The sequence below is a fragment of the Aplysia californica genome, unplaced genomic scaffold, assembly GCF_000002075.1.
Source record: "Aplysia californica isolate F4 #8 unplaced genomic scaffold, AplCal3.0 scaffold00531, whole genome shotgun sequence".
In the NCBI taxonomy this organism is placed as follows: domain Eukaryota; kingdom Metazoa; phylum Mollusca; class Gastropoda; order Aplysiida; family Aplysiidae; genus Aplysia; species Aplysia californica.
Genome location: NW_004797801.1, coordinates 487,404 through 502,403, shown reverse-complemented (window position 1 = coordinate 502,403; position 15,000 = coordinate 487,404). Strand labels below are relative to the sequence as shown.

The following is a 15,000-nucleotide window of genomic DNA, read 5'->3' as shown; positions in this document are numbered from 1 at the left end:
AAGGTAGTACTTGAAGACGCCCACTTGGGCTGCTTGCTGTTACAAACAATCAGGAAAAGACAAATGCAGTTTTGGGGACAATTAAATAGACATAAAAGCCTTGAACGTTTAGCTCTCACTCGCAAACCTGAAGGGAAACGAGGCAGGGGTAGACCCAGAGCAACTTACTTGGAGATTCTAAGCAGATGGGTGATAGGGAAAAATCAGATCATGTAGCTTTTTTGAGAGCATCTGAGCAAAGGAATGAATAAAATGTATGTTTTATGTGATGTGGGCCAATGGCCTTAAACACTGAATAAAAACATCTACCTACCTATAGAGATGGGTGATGGGGATAAATTCAGGAATATGTAGCTTTTTCTTTTGGAACATCTGAGCAAAGAATTAATATAATGTGTGTGTTTTATGTAGTATGGGCCAATGGCCTCAGACGTTGAATAAAAACACCTACCTACTTATCTACCTACCTCTCTACCCATACACCGGGCCCCCACCCCTACACCAACCTTCCCCAGATGTACCTGGCAGTGCACCCATCATTGTGGAGAAACCGACCAATCAGACGGTGCGCCTGGGCTCGCGGGCGGTGTTTATGTGCAAGCCGGTGACCAGCCTGGGCACGGTACAGATGATGTGGGTCAAGCATCATTTTGTCAATGGGAGCTGGGGTCACGGCCCCCTGGATAAAGATGACCCACATTTGACAATACTCAGGGTACGTTGATGGTTGGCGGGTGTTCTGGTGTGGTTTGCTCCTTCTTTTCTGTGAAAGATCTTTCGTCCTTATCTCTTATCTCTCCTCCATCTTTTCTTTGTTTGTTACTCTCTAGCAATAATTATGTCTAATCTTTGCCTCTTATATTACCTTATTGTATTGTAAGTGCTGTAAAACTCTTATTAAAACATATCTTGCCTGGCAGGCACCCCCCCTGTCATTTTTCAAAGTGGAAGGAAGATGCTGTCTTTTAATGTTGAACTCTACTCAATGTTCTGACTATCTTCTCTTCCCCTTCTGTTTTATAATGCTTCTATTTGCGAATTTAAAAAAGTTTATATCTTCAAGCTCTGTGGTAAGTCTCTATCAATATCCTGCTCTAGTTTTTCTTGTTCTACTTTTACGTTCTTCTTCTCTCCACAGCCTTGGAACTCCCAGCATGCCCCACTGGTCATCAAGAAAGTCACGAAGGAGGACGAGGGCTGGTACACCTGTGCCCTCAAAAACAAAATTGGCATCACTTATGAGGCTGCTTATCTCAACGTTACCTTAGGTATGCTACTGGTGGCTTTTCCAGCTTCCTTGTGAAGCTTTTCTTTTTTAAATAAATGGATGATAAAAGTCTTTCTGTAGTAAAAGTCCAGGACATGGGTTTTTTAGCCCAGTGAATTTTAGCTGAGAGATGAGTGGTGAACTAGAATCACCAATGCCTGTTTTGAAACCTGTATTTAAAAGTTCCTCAAACAGTCATTTTGAATTCTTTACACCTGCTTATTTTATATACAAAATGTCCCTCAAACAATTATTTTGAATCATTTACACCTGCTTGTTTTATAAATATAAACTAAAAAAATACCTTAAGTGACTATCTGGGTGAAGATTCTGTAAATCTATAACAGTAAATTGGCTTGTATTTACATTGTGCAACTCAGTTCAAGTAGTGCAGAAGAAAACATACTTCTATATGTGTATAAAATATATGTTCTATATGGCTCTCTACATACATCCTCAGCTCCAAAGGAGAAGGCAAAAGACAGCTCTCTGGACCCATACATCTTCATCATCATCGGTTCCATCATCGGTTTTGTCATTCTCCTTATCGTCATCATCATCAGTGTCACCTGCTTCTGCTACAAGAAGAAGAAGCTGAAGATGAAGCAGTACCAGCTCTACCACAAACCTGTAAGATCTAGTTCCTCTTTCTCCTTGGTATGAGCTAGTTCCTCTTTCTCTCTAGCGTGGGGATGAGATAAGAACAGATAAGATATGAGGTATTTGTTATAATATTTTTGTCCCCCAAAACTTCTTTTCTTTTTGTTTCCGTTTGCTCGCATGTACATTTAGTGGAAGGAAACGTTTTTGATAATGATATATAACAGAACAGAGAAGAAAACAAAGTCTGTCGTTAAAAAATTCTGATTAATCTGTTTGTTTTGTCACGATGAGAGAGTTTATATTTCCATTCACTGAATTTAAACACTTCTGTACCTCCCTCTTTTCTTCCCCCATCTCTGTTTCGTCACGATGAGACTGTTTATATTTCCATTCACTGAATTTAAACACTTCTGTACCTCCCTCTTTTCTTCCCCCATCTCTGTTTTGTCACGATGAGAGAGTTTATATTTCCATTCACTGAATTTAAACTCTTCTGTACCTCCCTCTTTTCTTCCCCCATCTCTGTTTTGTCACGATGAGAGAGTTTATATTTCCATTCACTGAATTTAAACTCTTCTGTACCTCTCTCTTTTCTTCCCTCATCTCCCTTAACCTCACGACTTCTAGGATGGTCTAGCCACACAGCCACTGGTCAAGTCCCGTCGCATCTCGTCGCGGTCGTCCACCAGTAGCTACCCTTCTGTGGCCTCCAGCTCCTCACGGCTCAGTGTGCCAGTCGACGAAGCATTCGAGTTTCCTCGCAACAGGTTGGTTCTAAGTGGTCTGAAACTCTTGGTGCTGTGGAGCTAGGAGATAGGGTTTTTGGATATCTGAAGTCATGCCATGGCATCATTGGGCTTTAGTAGTAGTTTTTGTATTTGTTGTTCTTTAAACAATTCTCCCTAGATCTAAATTGTGCATCTTTTCTTGCTTTTTTTAAATGTTTAGAATTTCAATTTCAATAAAATATTTCTTGAGCATATGCAACTGATGTTACAGATTGAGAAACTACAACAATAGAAAAACGTTTTCGGAATTTTGGGCTTACCACATCCGACCGGCTGTGGCGACCAATGATAAGCTTCATAATTTGTTATGTTTTTTGTATGCTTCTTTGTCTAATGTGATTTGATTATGCAGTATACTTTAAAATTGTATTGTAAAAGGATTTTTGGAAAAGGACAAAGAGATATTGATTTCATTTCACCGAACCCAAAACCACGAATCATCTTAAACCTTTTTTTCTTATATTTCTTTTTAAGAAATATTCATTTCCTCAGAAACGTTGCTCATCGTCAGACAATTACATACAGTTAGTATAAAATTAAGGAGCTGCATTGAGTCTAACTGGTTTCTGTTGTTTGTGATGTATCATCTATCTAGACTGACTGTCCAGGAAACAATTGGAGAGGGAGCGTTTGGCATTGTGAAGAGGGCTATAGCGTACGGCATCGGTAGAGTTCCCAAAGCTACACAGGTCGCCGTGAAGAGTCTAAGAGGTAACATTTGTGGTGATGTTGTCTTAATTAAGAACATAATTGGTCATTAGTTTTACACCTCTTTACAACACTACAAAGTCATTTATTTGGTGGGAATTGTCTTAATTAAGAACATAATTAATAATTGGTTTTACACTTCTTCTCAACACTGCAAAGTTATTTATTAGGTGGGAAGTCTGAATTTATTGTCCCTCATATACCAGAATTATGTGTGGTGTGCTTTTAGTCTGCTGTGTCCTGTTTTGAGTCTTAAAAAGGCTGAGTGCACCCTAAAGTAATGAGTAGTTATATTGGGGTCTCACCTGAGCAAGGTAAAGGCCCAGGTTTTTAAAGGGATGAGTGTGTGTCTAAGTATGTGTTAACGACTAATAAAATGAGAATGTGAAGCACGGAGTATGTTTTCCGTTCACAACAGAGGACGTGACCTATCAGGACCAGTACGAGTTCATGAAAGAGGCGGAGGTGATGAAGTCAGTGAAGAGAATGGGCTCGCACATAAACATCGTCAACTTCCTGGGCTGTTGTACACAAGGAGGTAAGTGGAGACGAGATAAAATAATAATGAAAATGGTAGATTGTGTTTATATCCCTGTAGTGCAAAGTCCCGCTCAACAGCAAGCTTTATGCTTTTTACAAATGTCTATTTTTACTCTCGCAGACCTAATAGCATTCTGAAACAATCTCACCTTCTGTGGGGGGTGGGGGGGGGGGGGGGGGGGGGTCTAACTATAGTAGCTTCAGATACATAGACACACAGACACAGAGAGAGAGAGAGAGAGAGAGAGAGAGAGAGAGAGAGAGAGAGAGAGAGAGAGAGAGAGAGAGAGAGAGAGAGAGAGAGAGAGAGAGAGAGAGAGAGAGAGAGAGAGAGAGAGAGAGAGAGAGAGAGAGAGATTTTATGAACATTGCCAGAAAGATGACGGAACATTGTCACTCTATCATCTTCATGGTTGTTGATTTCGTCGTAATGTCTCTGTACAAAAATTCTAATCTCCACCACTTACGTCCTTTTCCTCTAGCTGGCCCTCTGTATGTGATAGTGGAGTATGCCAAAAAGGGAAACCTACGTAACTACCTGATGTCGTTCCGGAGCCAAGAGAACAGCCTGGTCACATGGAGGGAGGACCTGGAGCTGTGCATGTTGAGCAGTGGCAACACGCTAGACGGGAACTACGACAAAGACACGCTCTCCCAGCGCATGCTTCTTTCATTTAGCCACCAGGTGGCTCGCGGGATGGAGTTCCTGGCTTCTCATAAGGTAGGAGGGGAGAGGAGAGGAGAGGAGAGGGGTGGAGATAGGAGGGGGAGGAGAGGAGGGGAGGAGAGGAGATGAGAGGAGATGAGTAGAGAGGAGAGGAGAGGAGAGGGGTGGAAATAGGAGGGGAGTAGAGAAGAGGAGATAGGAGGGGAGGAGAGAAGAGGAGAAAGGAGAGTCGAGGAGATGAGAGAAGAAGAGAGGGGAGTAGAGGAGAGAAGAGAGGAGATGGGTCAGGATTTTATCAATCCTTCCTCCTTCTTTTCTTTGAATGTTTCTCTCCAGTAACGCCTAATTTCTGGCACCTTATACGTTGCTACAGTCTGTCAGTTTTGCTTTTTCCCAGCACTAATTGACCATTATCATAATATTTTAAAGTGTGTTTTTAAATGAAGAGAACAAGAACAGATCATACCTTTGTGGTTAGACTCTCGGACTGGCAACCATGTGGTCGTGGGTTCAAATCCCTTCAGGGGCCAGACTTTGTGTCCTTGAGAAAGACTTTTTATTTGAATTTTGCTCACTTCAATTAGGTGGGAATGTACCTGGCTTTGACAGTTTTCCATTCCCACCTGGGTGAAGTGAGGAAATTTCAAGTTAAGTGCCTTTCCCAAGGACGCAAGGTTGGGCCCCTGATGACATTTGAACCCACAAATTTTTGGTTGGGAGTTCGATGCTATATGTTTATATATATATATTATTAATTTGTTATAATTTCTCTTTCTCTTCCTTCTCAGTGCATCCACCGAGACCTGGCTGCTCGGAACATCCTGGTCACTGAGGACAATGTGCTGAAGATTGCAGACTTTGGTCTGGCCCGCAACGGGGAATACTACAAGAAGAAATCCAGGGTGAGTATTATAAAGTCCGATTTCAGAATTCTGCAGTCTGATTTCAGTATTTTAAAGTCAAGTTTTAGAATCAAATTGTCTGAATTGAGTATTTTCCATCTGATTTCAGTATTTTATAGTCTTATTAAAATTTGAGTATTAAACAGTTTGATTTCAGTATTAGTATTATCGAGTCTGAATTCAGTTTTATATAGTCTGATTTTAGTATAGCAAATGAGTCTCTCTTAATAATTTTTGTGCTGGAAGACATTAGTGCAGTCAATTGGATTCAAGAAGAAGAAGAAGAAGAAGAAGAAGAAGAAGAAGAAGAAGAACTAGAAAGACAAAAAGAAAAATGTAAACGTTTTGGTTTCAATATAATTGCCCTGCAAAGTACACTACACCATTTGATGTTTGTCATTGGTCAAAACAGCAAGCACAGATGAAACTTTAGTGGTCTGGTGACAAGAGATATAATGTTTTTGTGTTTTGTTTCAGGGTCAGATCCCCGTCAAGTGGATGCCTCCAGAGGCTTTGTTCGACATGAAATACACAGAGAAAAGTGACGTGTAAGTCTTTATCACACACACACACATACACACACACTCACGCACATAAATACACATACTCTTTTACATGCTAATGCACATCTATATACTCACATACTCTTATTGTAAGTCTCTGTCGTATGTCACTTTGAAAAGTAACGTATGATGAACATTGCCTATTTTGTTTTCTGGAAATCTCTCTTTTTTCTTCTCTCCCTCTCGCTGTCTCTCTCGCTCATTCCCCCTCCCTTCTCTCTCTTTCTCTCTCTCTCTCTCTCTCTCTCTCTCTCTCTCTCTCTCTCTCTCTCTCTCTCTCTCTCTCTAACAATCTGGTAGAAAAGTTTGGGATTTAAAAAAATATAGCCAGTTGGCCTCTCTTGTTTGTTCTATGGGCTTCTACTTTTGTAGTGACTCTAAAGTGCAAAATTTAGCATTGTAGTGGTGGAATATCTCTTATGTTGATTCTTACATCTGCTTTAGTTTTTTGTGTGTTGTTCCAATTTTAAAAAAATCAATTATGGGTCTTCATTCACAGATGGTCGTATGGTGTTCTGATGTGGGAGATCTTCACGTTGGGTGGCATGCCATATCCCACAATCCCTCAAGAAGATCTCTATGGCAAGCTTATGGAAGGCTATCGTATGGAAAAACCACCATTTGCAACAGACTCACTGTAAGTGGGAAACTGAAAATACTCTATAATCAGTATAAAAACCCAAAGAGTATCTTGAAAATTGGAATGTGGCTGCCTGAAGACAATGGGCCCTATTAAATTGAAAAAATGGTCTCATACATAAAATTCGGTTGGGCTGCAAGTTGAAAAACCAGAATTCGACTATCCTTGAGATCTAATAGGCGAATGCAAAAAAGAAGAAGAAGAATAAGTGGGAGAGTTTTCATTGCTTTCTTTCTGACATACTGACTGCTTAGTATAAGACTGTGCCATGGTATCATTTTGAAAAGTGATTTGTGACAGAGTCTTAATACTGAGCAGTCGATGCACTTTTTCTGGTGACAGTTTTTTGGCTAGCTTCATCATAGGAAGCTGATCAATTTTTTTTTACAAATATTGAAATATTGTGTATTATTGAAATGAACATTGTTTCAGTCAAATTAATTTCAATAAAATGTTTATGAAAATCAGTTACTATGTGGGGCTTTTTGTAGAGAAAATTTATTTGAGAAAGTGTTGATTCTGTTTTCTGAAAAATGTCTTGTTTTGTTCAAAGAGATATAATCCCAATGGGAGAAATGATATTGTAAGTGCCTGTAATGATGAATTATTGTCAGTGCTTATAATCATGAGTACACTCATTCTTCAACATGTATATATGTCAGATATGCACACTTTTGTTTATAAGACATTTAAGTCAATCCTACTGTTCTTACCACTGTGACTTAATGAGACCTGTGTAATGGTGAATCTCTCTCACCTTTCAGTTACGACACAATGAGACGCTGCTGGAACCACTACCCTGACGACAGACCAGACTTCAGTCTGCTTGTCCTGATCATGGAGAGACAGTTGGTGCGAGTCGCCAATGGGGTAAGTTGGCGGAAAAGCACACTTGATTTCTTTGCACCCCCACTCCCTCTGCTACTGTTTTTGTTTTTTAAGAGTTTTTTTAGGTGCAAATACACTCACATTATAGTTGTAAGTTTGTTGTAAGTTGGTCCATGTCCACTGGTATGAGGAAACATTTCATTGTTTGATTATTCAGAGCTTCCACAATATATGAAAGTTCTTTTGTCTTGAGGCATTTCAGTGAGTGTCAACTCTATCGATTGTCTTGCCTGTCTGTGTTTGCCTTAAGCAGTTTCAGCAAGCATCAACTTGTCAACAATTGTCTTGTCTGTCTGTGTTTGTCTTGGACAGTTTTAGTGAGCGTCAACTCTAACAGTTGTCTTGTATGACTGTTTTCGTCTTGAGCAGTTTTTCTGAGCATCTTCTCTAACAATTGTCTTGTGTGCCTGTATTTTTGGTGAGTGTCAACTCAAACGATTGTGTTGTTTGTCTGTGCAGGGTTACATTGAAGTGCTAGCTACAGACGAGTCTTAGGCTGGCGGAGCTGGGCCAGGCTGGACTCATGCACAAGAGCCTCTACAGACATACAGAGCGGCTTACCAGGCCTTGTAATGTTAATAATAATAATTATAATAATAATGATAATAATTATTATAATATTGTCACATATGTTTTTACTTAAGAGAACAGCCAGCCAGGGTTGTCATGTTACATTCCACTGAACAGTACCGTTGGTCAAATGTTGTAATAATGTTTCCTTACACTCAGTGCCTAAGCTTTACTAAACCGTTCATATTACACTTGGCTCCTAGAGTATCTATCACCTAATGTTGAGTAATACTAGGAGCTGAGAAAGTTGAACTAGGGAGATTTTAAATTTACGTTGCCATCCCCATTGGATTGTGGAGTCTGTCTGACTACAGGTGTCTAATTGTTCTGCAGCTACTCATTTCACTTTGATCCATACGGTGATCATGAGTAGAATACGTTTGAATAATGACGGATTATCTGTTTCACGGAAGTCCAATAGTCACATAATAGGTTGAGCATGGCACGTATAGCTGATTTTGTAAAGTGACGTGGATGAAATCATTTTCCTGGTAGGGAGGGACTCTGTCATACGTCACTTTTCAAAATGATGTATAGCAGAGTCTTTTCATTAAGCAGTGGATATTTTCCATGTTCTGTGTGGTAATGATAGGGAGAGACATTGAGAATGTACCTCCATCCGTGATGTTCCTACTCGACAAAATGCCTGTACCATACATAATCCTGCGGAACATACTTACTTGTTAAAGCTTTGTAAATATGTACAGGAAAACTTTTGTACTGAAATAATGACCAAGTGATTGATAATATCCTAATGTTTATCGCTTTAATCTATTACAGCTCATGTGCATATTATTTATGAAGTTTGAAGTGTCCTTGTGCTAGATACTATGCTGTAAGCATTCCTGAACATAGATAAAGTTCAGGAGGTAATCATGTTTTTTTTCCTGCTCCCTCTGCTCTTGATGGATCATAATGCTCGTCTGGTTTGTCTGCCAATGCGATCTAGAAGAAGATTCACTCATATTGAGTTTTGAGTGAACAATGTACTAATGAACTAACTTGAGAGGGGTATTTCTTTATAATCCAACACATTCACCAAAGAGTTTGAACCAATGTCGTTTTCAAAGTGAGCTCTTTTTTCTCAGGTCTTTACCGAGAGGTCTGTTGATTGCTTTCTGAGTAGTAGGTTGCTGAATGTTTTTGTCGCAAGGGCCTTCTCAGCCTGGGTTGGCCCGGACAGGCAGGGTCAAAGCCTGTTTTCGAAATGATCTAGTGTGTTGATGGAGGCTTAAAGCACCAATTTTTTTGTTTTTAAAAAGAAAAGGAACACATATCAAAATGTCTTTGTCTCTGTGGAGTTAGATTTGATGATTGAAACTTCTTTTATTTTGTAATTGAGACAAAAGTCAATTTCGGTTTGATACTGACTGAGGCAGTTTTTATTGAGCAAAACTCAAGCCTACCAGTTGTCTGACTGTCACTGATGTTCTCCCAGAAAGAAAAAAACTAAGGTGTTTGTGTGGTGTGTTAAACAGGTACTCGCTCACTTCTGCCCAAAAGTTGTCCCTGCATTTACTTCCCTGTGTTGTTGTGTTGAATCTACCATAGCTGTTCCTGCATCATTGTGTTCAATTTGTTATGACTACCTTTTGTTGTACTGCCTACATTTTTGTTTTACATTTTACAAATTTTGACAGAAGCTTTTCAACGGCTGCTTTTTTTTTTTTTACATTTGTATAATTTTGCTAAATGGTTTATATATTATATATATGTGTGTGTGTGTAACGTTGTTACCTTCTCAACATTCCAGGAAAAATTTATCTTTACTGTGGCTATGATTGATAAGGTTGCTGTTACATTTCATCATGGTTCCCTTATTTGCCCCCCACCCCCCACCAAACTGGAATCTTAAGAATGTTTTACTTGTAGGAAAGATAGCAGATGTTGATAAAAGTTGAGTTTTGGGAGTCGTACGTTAAGTGTAGCCAGCTCAGTCCTTGTGGACTTGGGTCTGGGAGGCAGGATAGGCTACCTGCTTACTGCTTGAGCTGGAGTTGGGAACTGAACTCATTTAATTTAATACAGTGTACAGTCAAAATTGTCCATGACAGCCACCCACTGTAAAGGAGAAAAGTGGTTGTCTTAAACAGGTAGATGTCTTGGACAGTATCATTATAATAGAAAGAGAAAAATACAAGGGGGGAAGTGGCAAGTGGCTGCTTGTGCAGATGTTTGTCTTGGATAGGTCGTGGCTATTACAGGAAATTCGACTGTAGTTCGTTGTCAATTGCTGTTGATACGTCGATATGTTACGTTGCGTTGTGAACTTTTCCCTTGTGGAGAGAGTCTGATGTACATTGTTCTGTACAAAAAAACCCTGGAAAATTTCCTATTATTATTATTATTATTATTACAGAGACTGTGTTCTTATTTTGTTGATTTACACCCCAGATACCGAATGTGTTCAATGTGTATCATACACAAGATGTGTTCATTCCTCTTGACCTTTTACCGGATGTCTCTAGTTTGAAGCTGTGTAACCATATGTATTTTTTGGTAGTTAGTTTTTATTATTCTGTTATCTATTTCTGGCACTTGTATGACCTATTTAAGTTGTAAGTGCCGTAAAACTTTTACTAATTTTAAAACAAACCGAACTAAGTTCTCTATTTCGGGCCATACTTCTGTGCAAGGAGACATGTTGACAACTGAGGTAGCAGACCAGAGCCTACAATTTTTCACATGCAGGATGAAAATCTCATTTTACAAGGAATATCTTAACCTTGATAATTCATCCTAGTTTCCTTTTTTTATATTTTCAAGCTCAAAAAGATAGACACTTTCTGGGATACAAAGGTCATATCAGTAGATTAATAGCTTTGTGTCTGTCAGAAATTGTGAAACTTATATGTATATATGAATTGTGACCTCAGGGCTTTCTTGTCCTATCTCCATAATAACAGTGAAAACAGTTTATAACAAAGGTGAGCTTAAGAAGAAGCCACATTTTTAATGTTAAAAAAAATGGAGATAGGACAAGAAAGCACTGATTGAGGTCGCGATATATTATATATGAGAGTGCATATATATATTATATTGCAGTGAAGTTGGAGAAATTCACAACAATACCCCCCTCCTCCCAAATATGTGGATATTACAACAAATGTGTCAACAGACTGATGTCAGGGTGCATGTAAATGAGATGATAGATAGTAAGTAGTAAAGTAGACCGTTCCCACTTTCACTTCCAGAGTCACCAGGCCAGACTGAGGCTCTGACATCACATTTTCATCATCAACATTCCCAGCTACTTTTGCTTCTAGGATGTGCTTGCCTTTTTTTGAAAAATACTTTTGTAATATATGACGTTGGCCAAACTTTTAAAATATTAAGTCCAAAATGTAGACTTTTTGAAATCAAAGTTTTTATCAATCTTCCATCTGCTGCATGTGCAGAAGAAATATATTGTTGAATTTCAGACTCTTAAAGTTGAAAAAAAAAGGCAAGAAAAGATAGATTATAATGTAGATAAACTTCCAATTGTTAAAAGAATAAATCAGTTTTTCTCTGTCTTCTAAAACAATTTTATTTCTGGGCTTAGAAGAGTCGAACAGCTTGCGTACGATTTTGTGCTTACAATTTACAGTTAGAATGTTGTAAAAACATGAACATGTGCTTGAATCATTATAAGTGGTCATGATAACTCTGTGCAGCATATTACAGGGCAGCAAAAAGTTCTGAGTGTTTTGTATGTTTGTGCGCCTTGCTCATTGTCAGAGCCTGTGCTTTCACTTAGCTCAAAATGTACTGTTGAAACGTTTTATATTCACATCGTTTAAAAAAAATACACAAGCAGCACAGAATACAGGTGTTGAAAATCAAGTAGGTCACATCCATGTGCTCACTTTCATAGCTGGAGACTTTGCTAGCCTCATTAAATCTGTAATTTTGCCATGTACAATAATATGTAAATTTTCTTCAAAACTACAATGGTTTTGAAATCTGTAGATCATTTTGGGAAATGATAAAATGTTCTATCAAATTTTACTACAAAGAGACTTCTTAGACAAGATATTTCATAAATATTGACGATGTCTCCTGAAAAATGATTAACTTTAATATTTTTTACTGACTCTGCAACAAGCTGGGTCTGATCTACTTATCTTTTATTTGACTGCGTAATTCTATTGTTTTGTTCTTTTCCTTCTGCACATGTCAGATTTAGATGCCAAAAGAAAGTGTAGAGAGATCAAGGACAAAACACACGGAAGGATATGATATTGTTAAGCTGGACCAGAGTGATAAGTATGCTTATGCTACAATACGAAACAAAATAGAAGAATTGTCTTGTTCTTTTATTTCTTATTTCCGATGAAGACTGTTCCTGTTTATAATGGATGTTTGCATACTATTATGTCAATCTTGTTCGTTCTCACAAGCTCATCAGATGGCGGTAATCTGATTGCCTCGAGTGTTTTCTATACAGTATGTATCTGCTAGATGTGGTGGTATTGATGATTGTACCAGAAGTGATATTGTACATAATATAGGAGATTATTCTTTGTATTTTGTATTCGAGCTTTGTACAGGAATTTGAATACATAGAACGAAGGAATGTTATTACGTTCCATTGGTTACCTGTACAGCAAAATATTTTGCCCCACTTATGTGCGGTATTGTTTGCATGTCAGAAGTTGTTGAAAAGCTTCCGGCAGATTGCTGTTTTATTATAGAAGTGTACCACTACCAGTGGTTTTGTGTGAATACTTAAAATTGTTGATTAAATTTTCAATCATTTTACGTCTAATGATTGAGTGGTGTAATGGATGTCGGGCACTGAGAGACTAAGGAAATGTGATACTGTGAACTGTGACTGATGCTACCGTGTGAACAATGTGTTGTCCTACCAGGAGCTTTGAATTTTAAGGGCATTAAACTAGTGTCTGTCTGTGGTGTAGTGGTTAGGCGCTTCCCTGTCGCACGTAGGAGACCCGAGTTTGACTCCCCGAGTGGGGAGGGTTTTTGTAGAGCATCTTGGTCTTTCTGTTGGGATGCTGTATGTATCCCTCTCAGCCTGGGTTAGCCCCATTAGGCAGGGTCAAAGCCTGCCTCCCAAATAATCTGAATTGTGTTGATGGGGATGTAAATTGTAAAAACACCTACACTGAGGGTGTTGATCTAGTTTACAACAGTACACTTGAATTTGAATCCATGTCATTTCTTTTTACTTGATTCTTAAACTTATTTATACCCCCATAGATATATACTTTTGGCCAAACCAAATAAGAAATAAAAGTTGTGGTTATTTTTCCTGTTTGCCTACTGTCGGCACAGTTATTACCTATGTGTCCCTTTTGTTTATGCCCCAAGAAGGCCTTGATGGATTTTAATTTTCCCTTTATAAAACAAACTATATTATCCCAGATGCACTGAACTGGTTCTCCGATAATTTTCAAAAATTTTTCATCTTTTCTGTGATGAACTGTTCTTGAAATTTTGAGATTTGTTTTCATTTTTTTGTACTGTGCCTGGTAGGTTGCCAATGCTATTTCTATTTTAGGTTATGTTACAAAACGAAGCGATCTGTGACAACTTTCATTTTTCAAATAGGTTGAGATTACATTCCACAAATTTTGCTACAAGCAGATACAGCTTGTGATACATTCCATATATATTTTAAGATTTTATACCTCCTTGTGCCTTCCTCTTCAATTGTTCTTTGCCCAGCTGTTCTCGTCTTGGTAGGCCTACATTCCATGTGACAGCGACAGATTGTCAAGATACTTTCTGATGGGCTCTGAGCACTTTGCTTTTCTGTACCAATTGTTTATATCTTGTTCATGTTAAAATAGTTAAATGTTATCATCATTTGTTTTCTTATCACTCACATAACATGCACACACTTGCATGGAAAAAGAGAGAGAGAAAGAGAGAGAGAGAGAGAGAGAGAGAGATTTTATGAACATTGCCAGAAAGATGATGGAACATTGTCACTTTCATCTTCATGGTTGTTGCCTTCATCTTAGTGTCTCTGTACAAAAATTCTAATCTCCACCACTTACGTCCTTTTCCTCTAGCTGGCCCTCTGTATGTGATAGTGGAGTACGCCAAAAAGGGAAACCTACGTAACTACCTGATGTCGTTCCGGAGCCAGGAGAACAGCCTGGTCACATGGAGGGAGGACCTGGAGCTGTGCATGTTGAGCAGTGGCAACACGCTAGACGGGAACTACGACAAAGACACGCTCTCGCAGCGCATGCTGCTCTCATTTAGCCACCAGGTGGCTCGCGGGATGGAGTTCCTGGCTTCTCATAAGGTAGGAGGGGAGAGGAGAGGAGAGGAGAGGGGTGGAGATAGGAGGGGGAGGAGAGGAGGGGAGGAGAGAAGATGAGAGGAGATGAGTAGAGAGGAGATGAGAGGAGTGGAGTGGAGAAGTGAGGAGAGGAGAGGAGTGGAGATAGGAGGGGAGCAGAGAAGAGGAGAAAGGAGAGTCGAGGAGATGATAGAAAAAGAGAGGGGAGGACAGGAGAGCAGAGGAGAGGACAGTAGAGGAGAGAAGAGAGGAGATGGGTCAGGATTTTATCAATCCTTCCTCCTTCTTTTCTTTGAATGTTTCTCTCCAGTAACGCCTAATTTCTGGCACCTTATATGTTGCTACAATCTGTCAGTTTTGCTTTTTCCCAGCACTAATTGACCATTATCATAATATTTTAAAGTGTGTTTTTAAATGAAGAGAACAAGAACAGATCATATCTTTGTGGTTAGACTCTTGGACTGGCAACCATGTGGTCGTGGGTTCAAATCCCTTCAGGGGCCAGACTTTGTGTCCTTGAGAAAGACTTTTTATTTGAATTTTGCTCACTTCAATTAGGTGGGAATGTACCTGGCTTTGACAGTTTTCCATTCCCACCTGGGTGAAGT

The 15,000-nt window shown here is 39.1% G+C and overlaps 1 protein-coding gene across 1 annotated transcript in view; it reads left to right on the top strand.

The window, feature by feature from the left end:
* LOC101860439 (fibroblast growth factor receptor 3) overlaps positions 1-10,259 on the top strand; it is a gene marked incomplete in the record, with an annotated part of 51,385 nt that extends 41,126 nt beyond the window's left edge. The window contains 12 exon segments of the mRNA XM_035971891.1: positions 516-715; positions 1,139-1,268; positions 1,728-1,897; positions 2,498-2,637; positions 3,254-3,369; positions 3,785-3,904; positions 4,389-4,627; positions 5,362-5,475; positions 5,953-6,023; positions 6,538-6,675; positions 7,443-7,548; positions 8,026-10,259. Of these exon segments, the coding sequence (XP_035827784.1) occupies positions 516-715; positions 1,139-1,268; positions 1,728-1,897; positions 2,498-2,637; positions 3,254-3,369; positions 3,785-3,904; positions 4,389-4,627; positions 5,362-5,475; positions 5,953-6,023; positions 6,538-6,675; positions 7,443-7,548; positions 8,026-8,061 (1,580 nt within the window).
* Between the last annotated feature and the right edge of the window lie 4,741 nt (positions 10,260-15,000).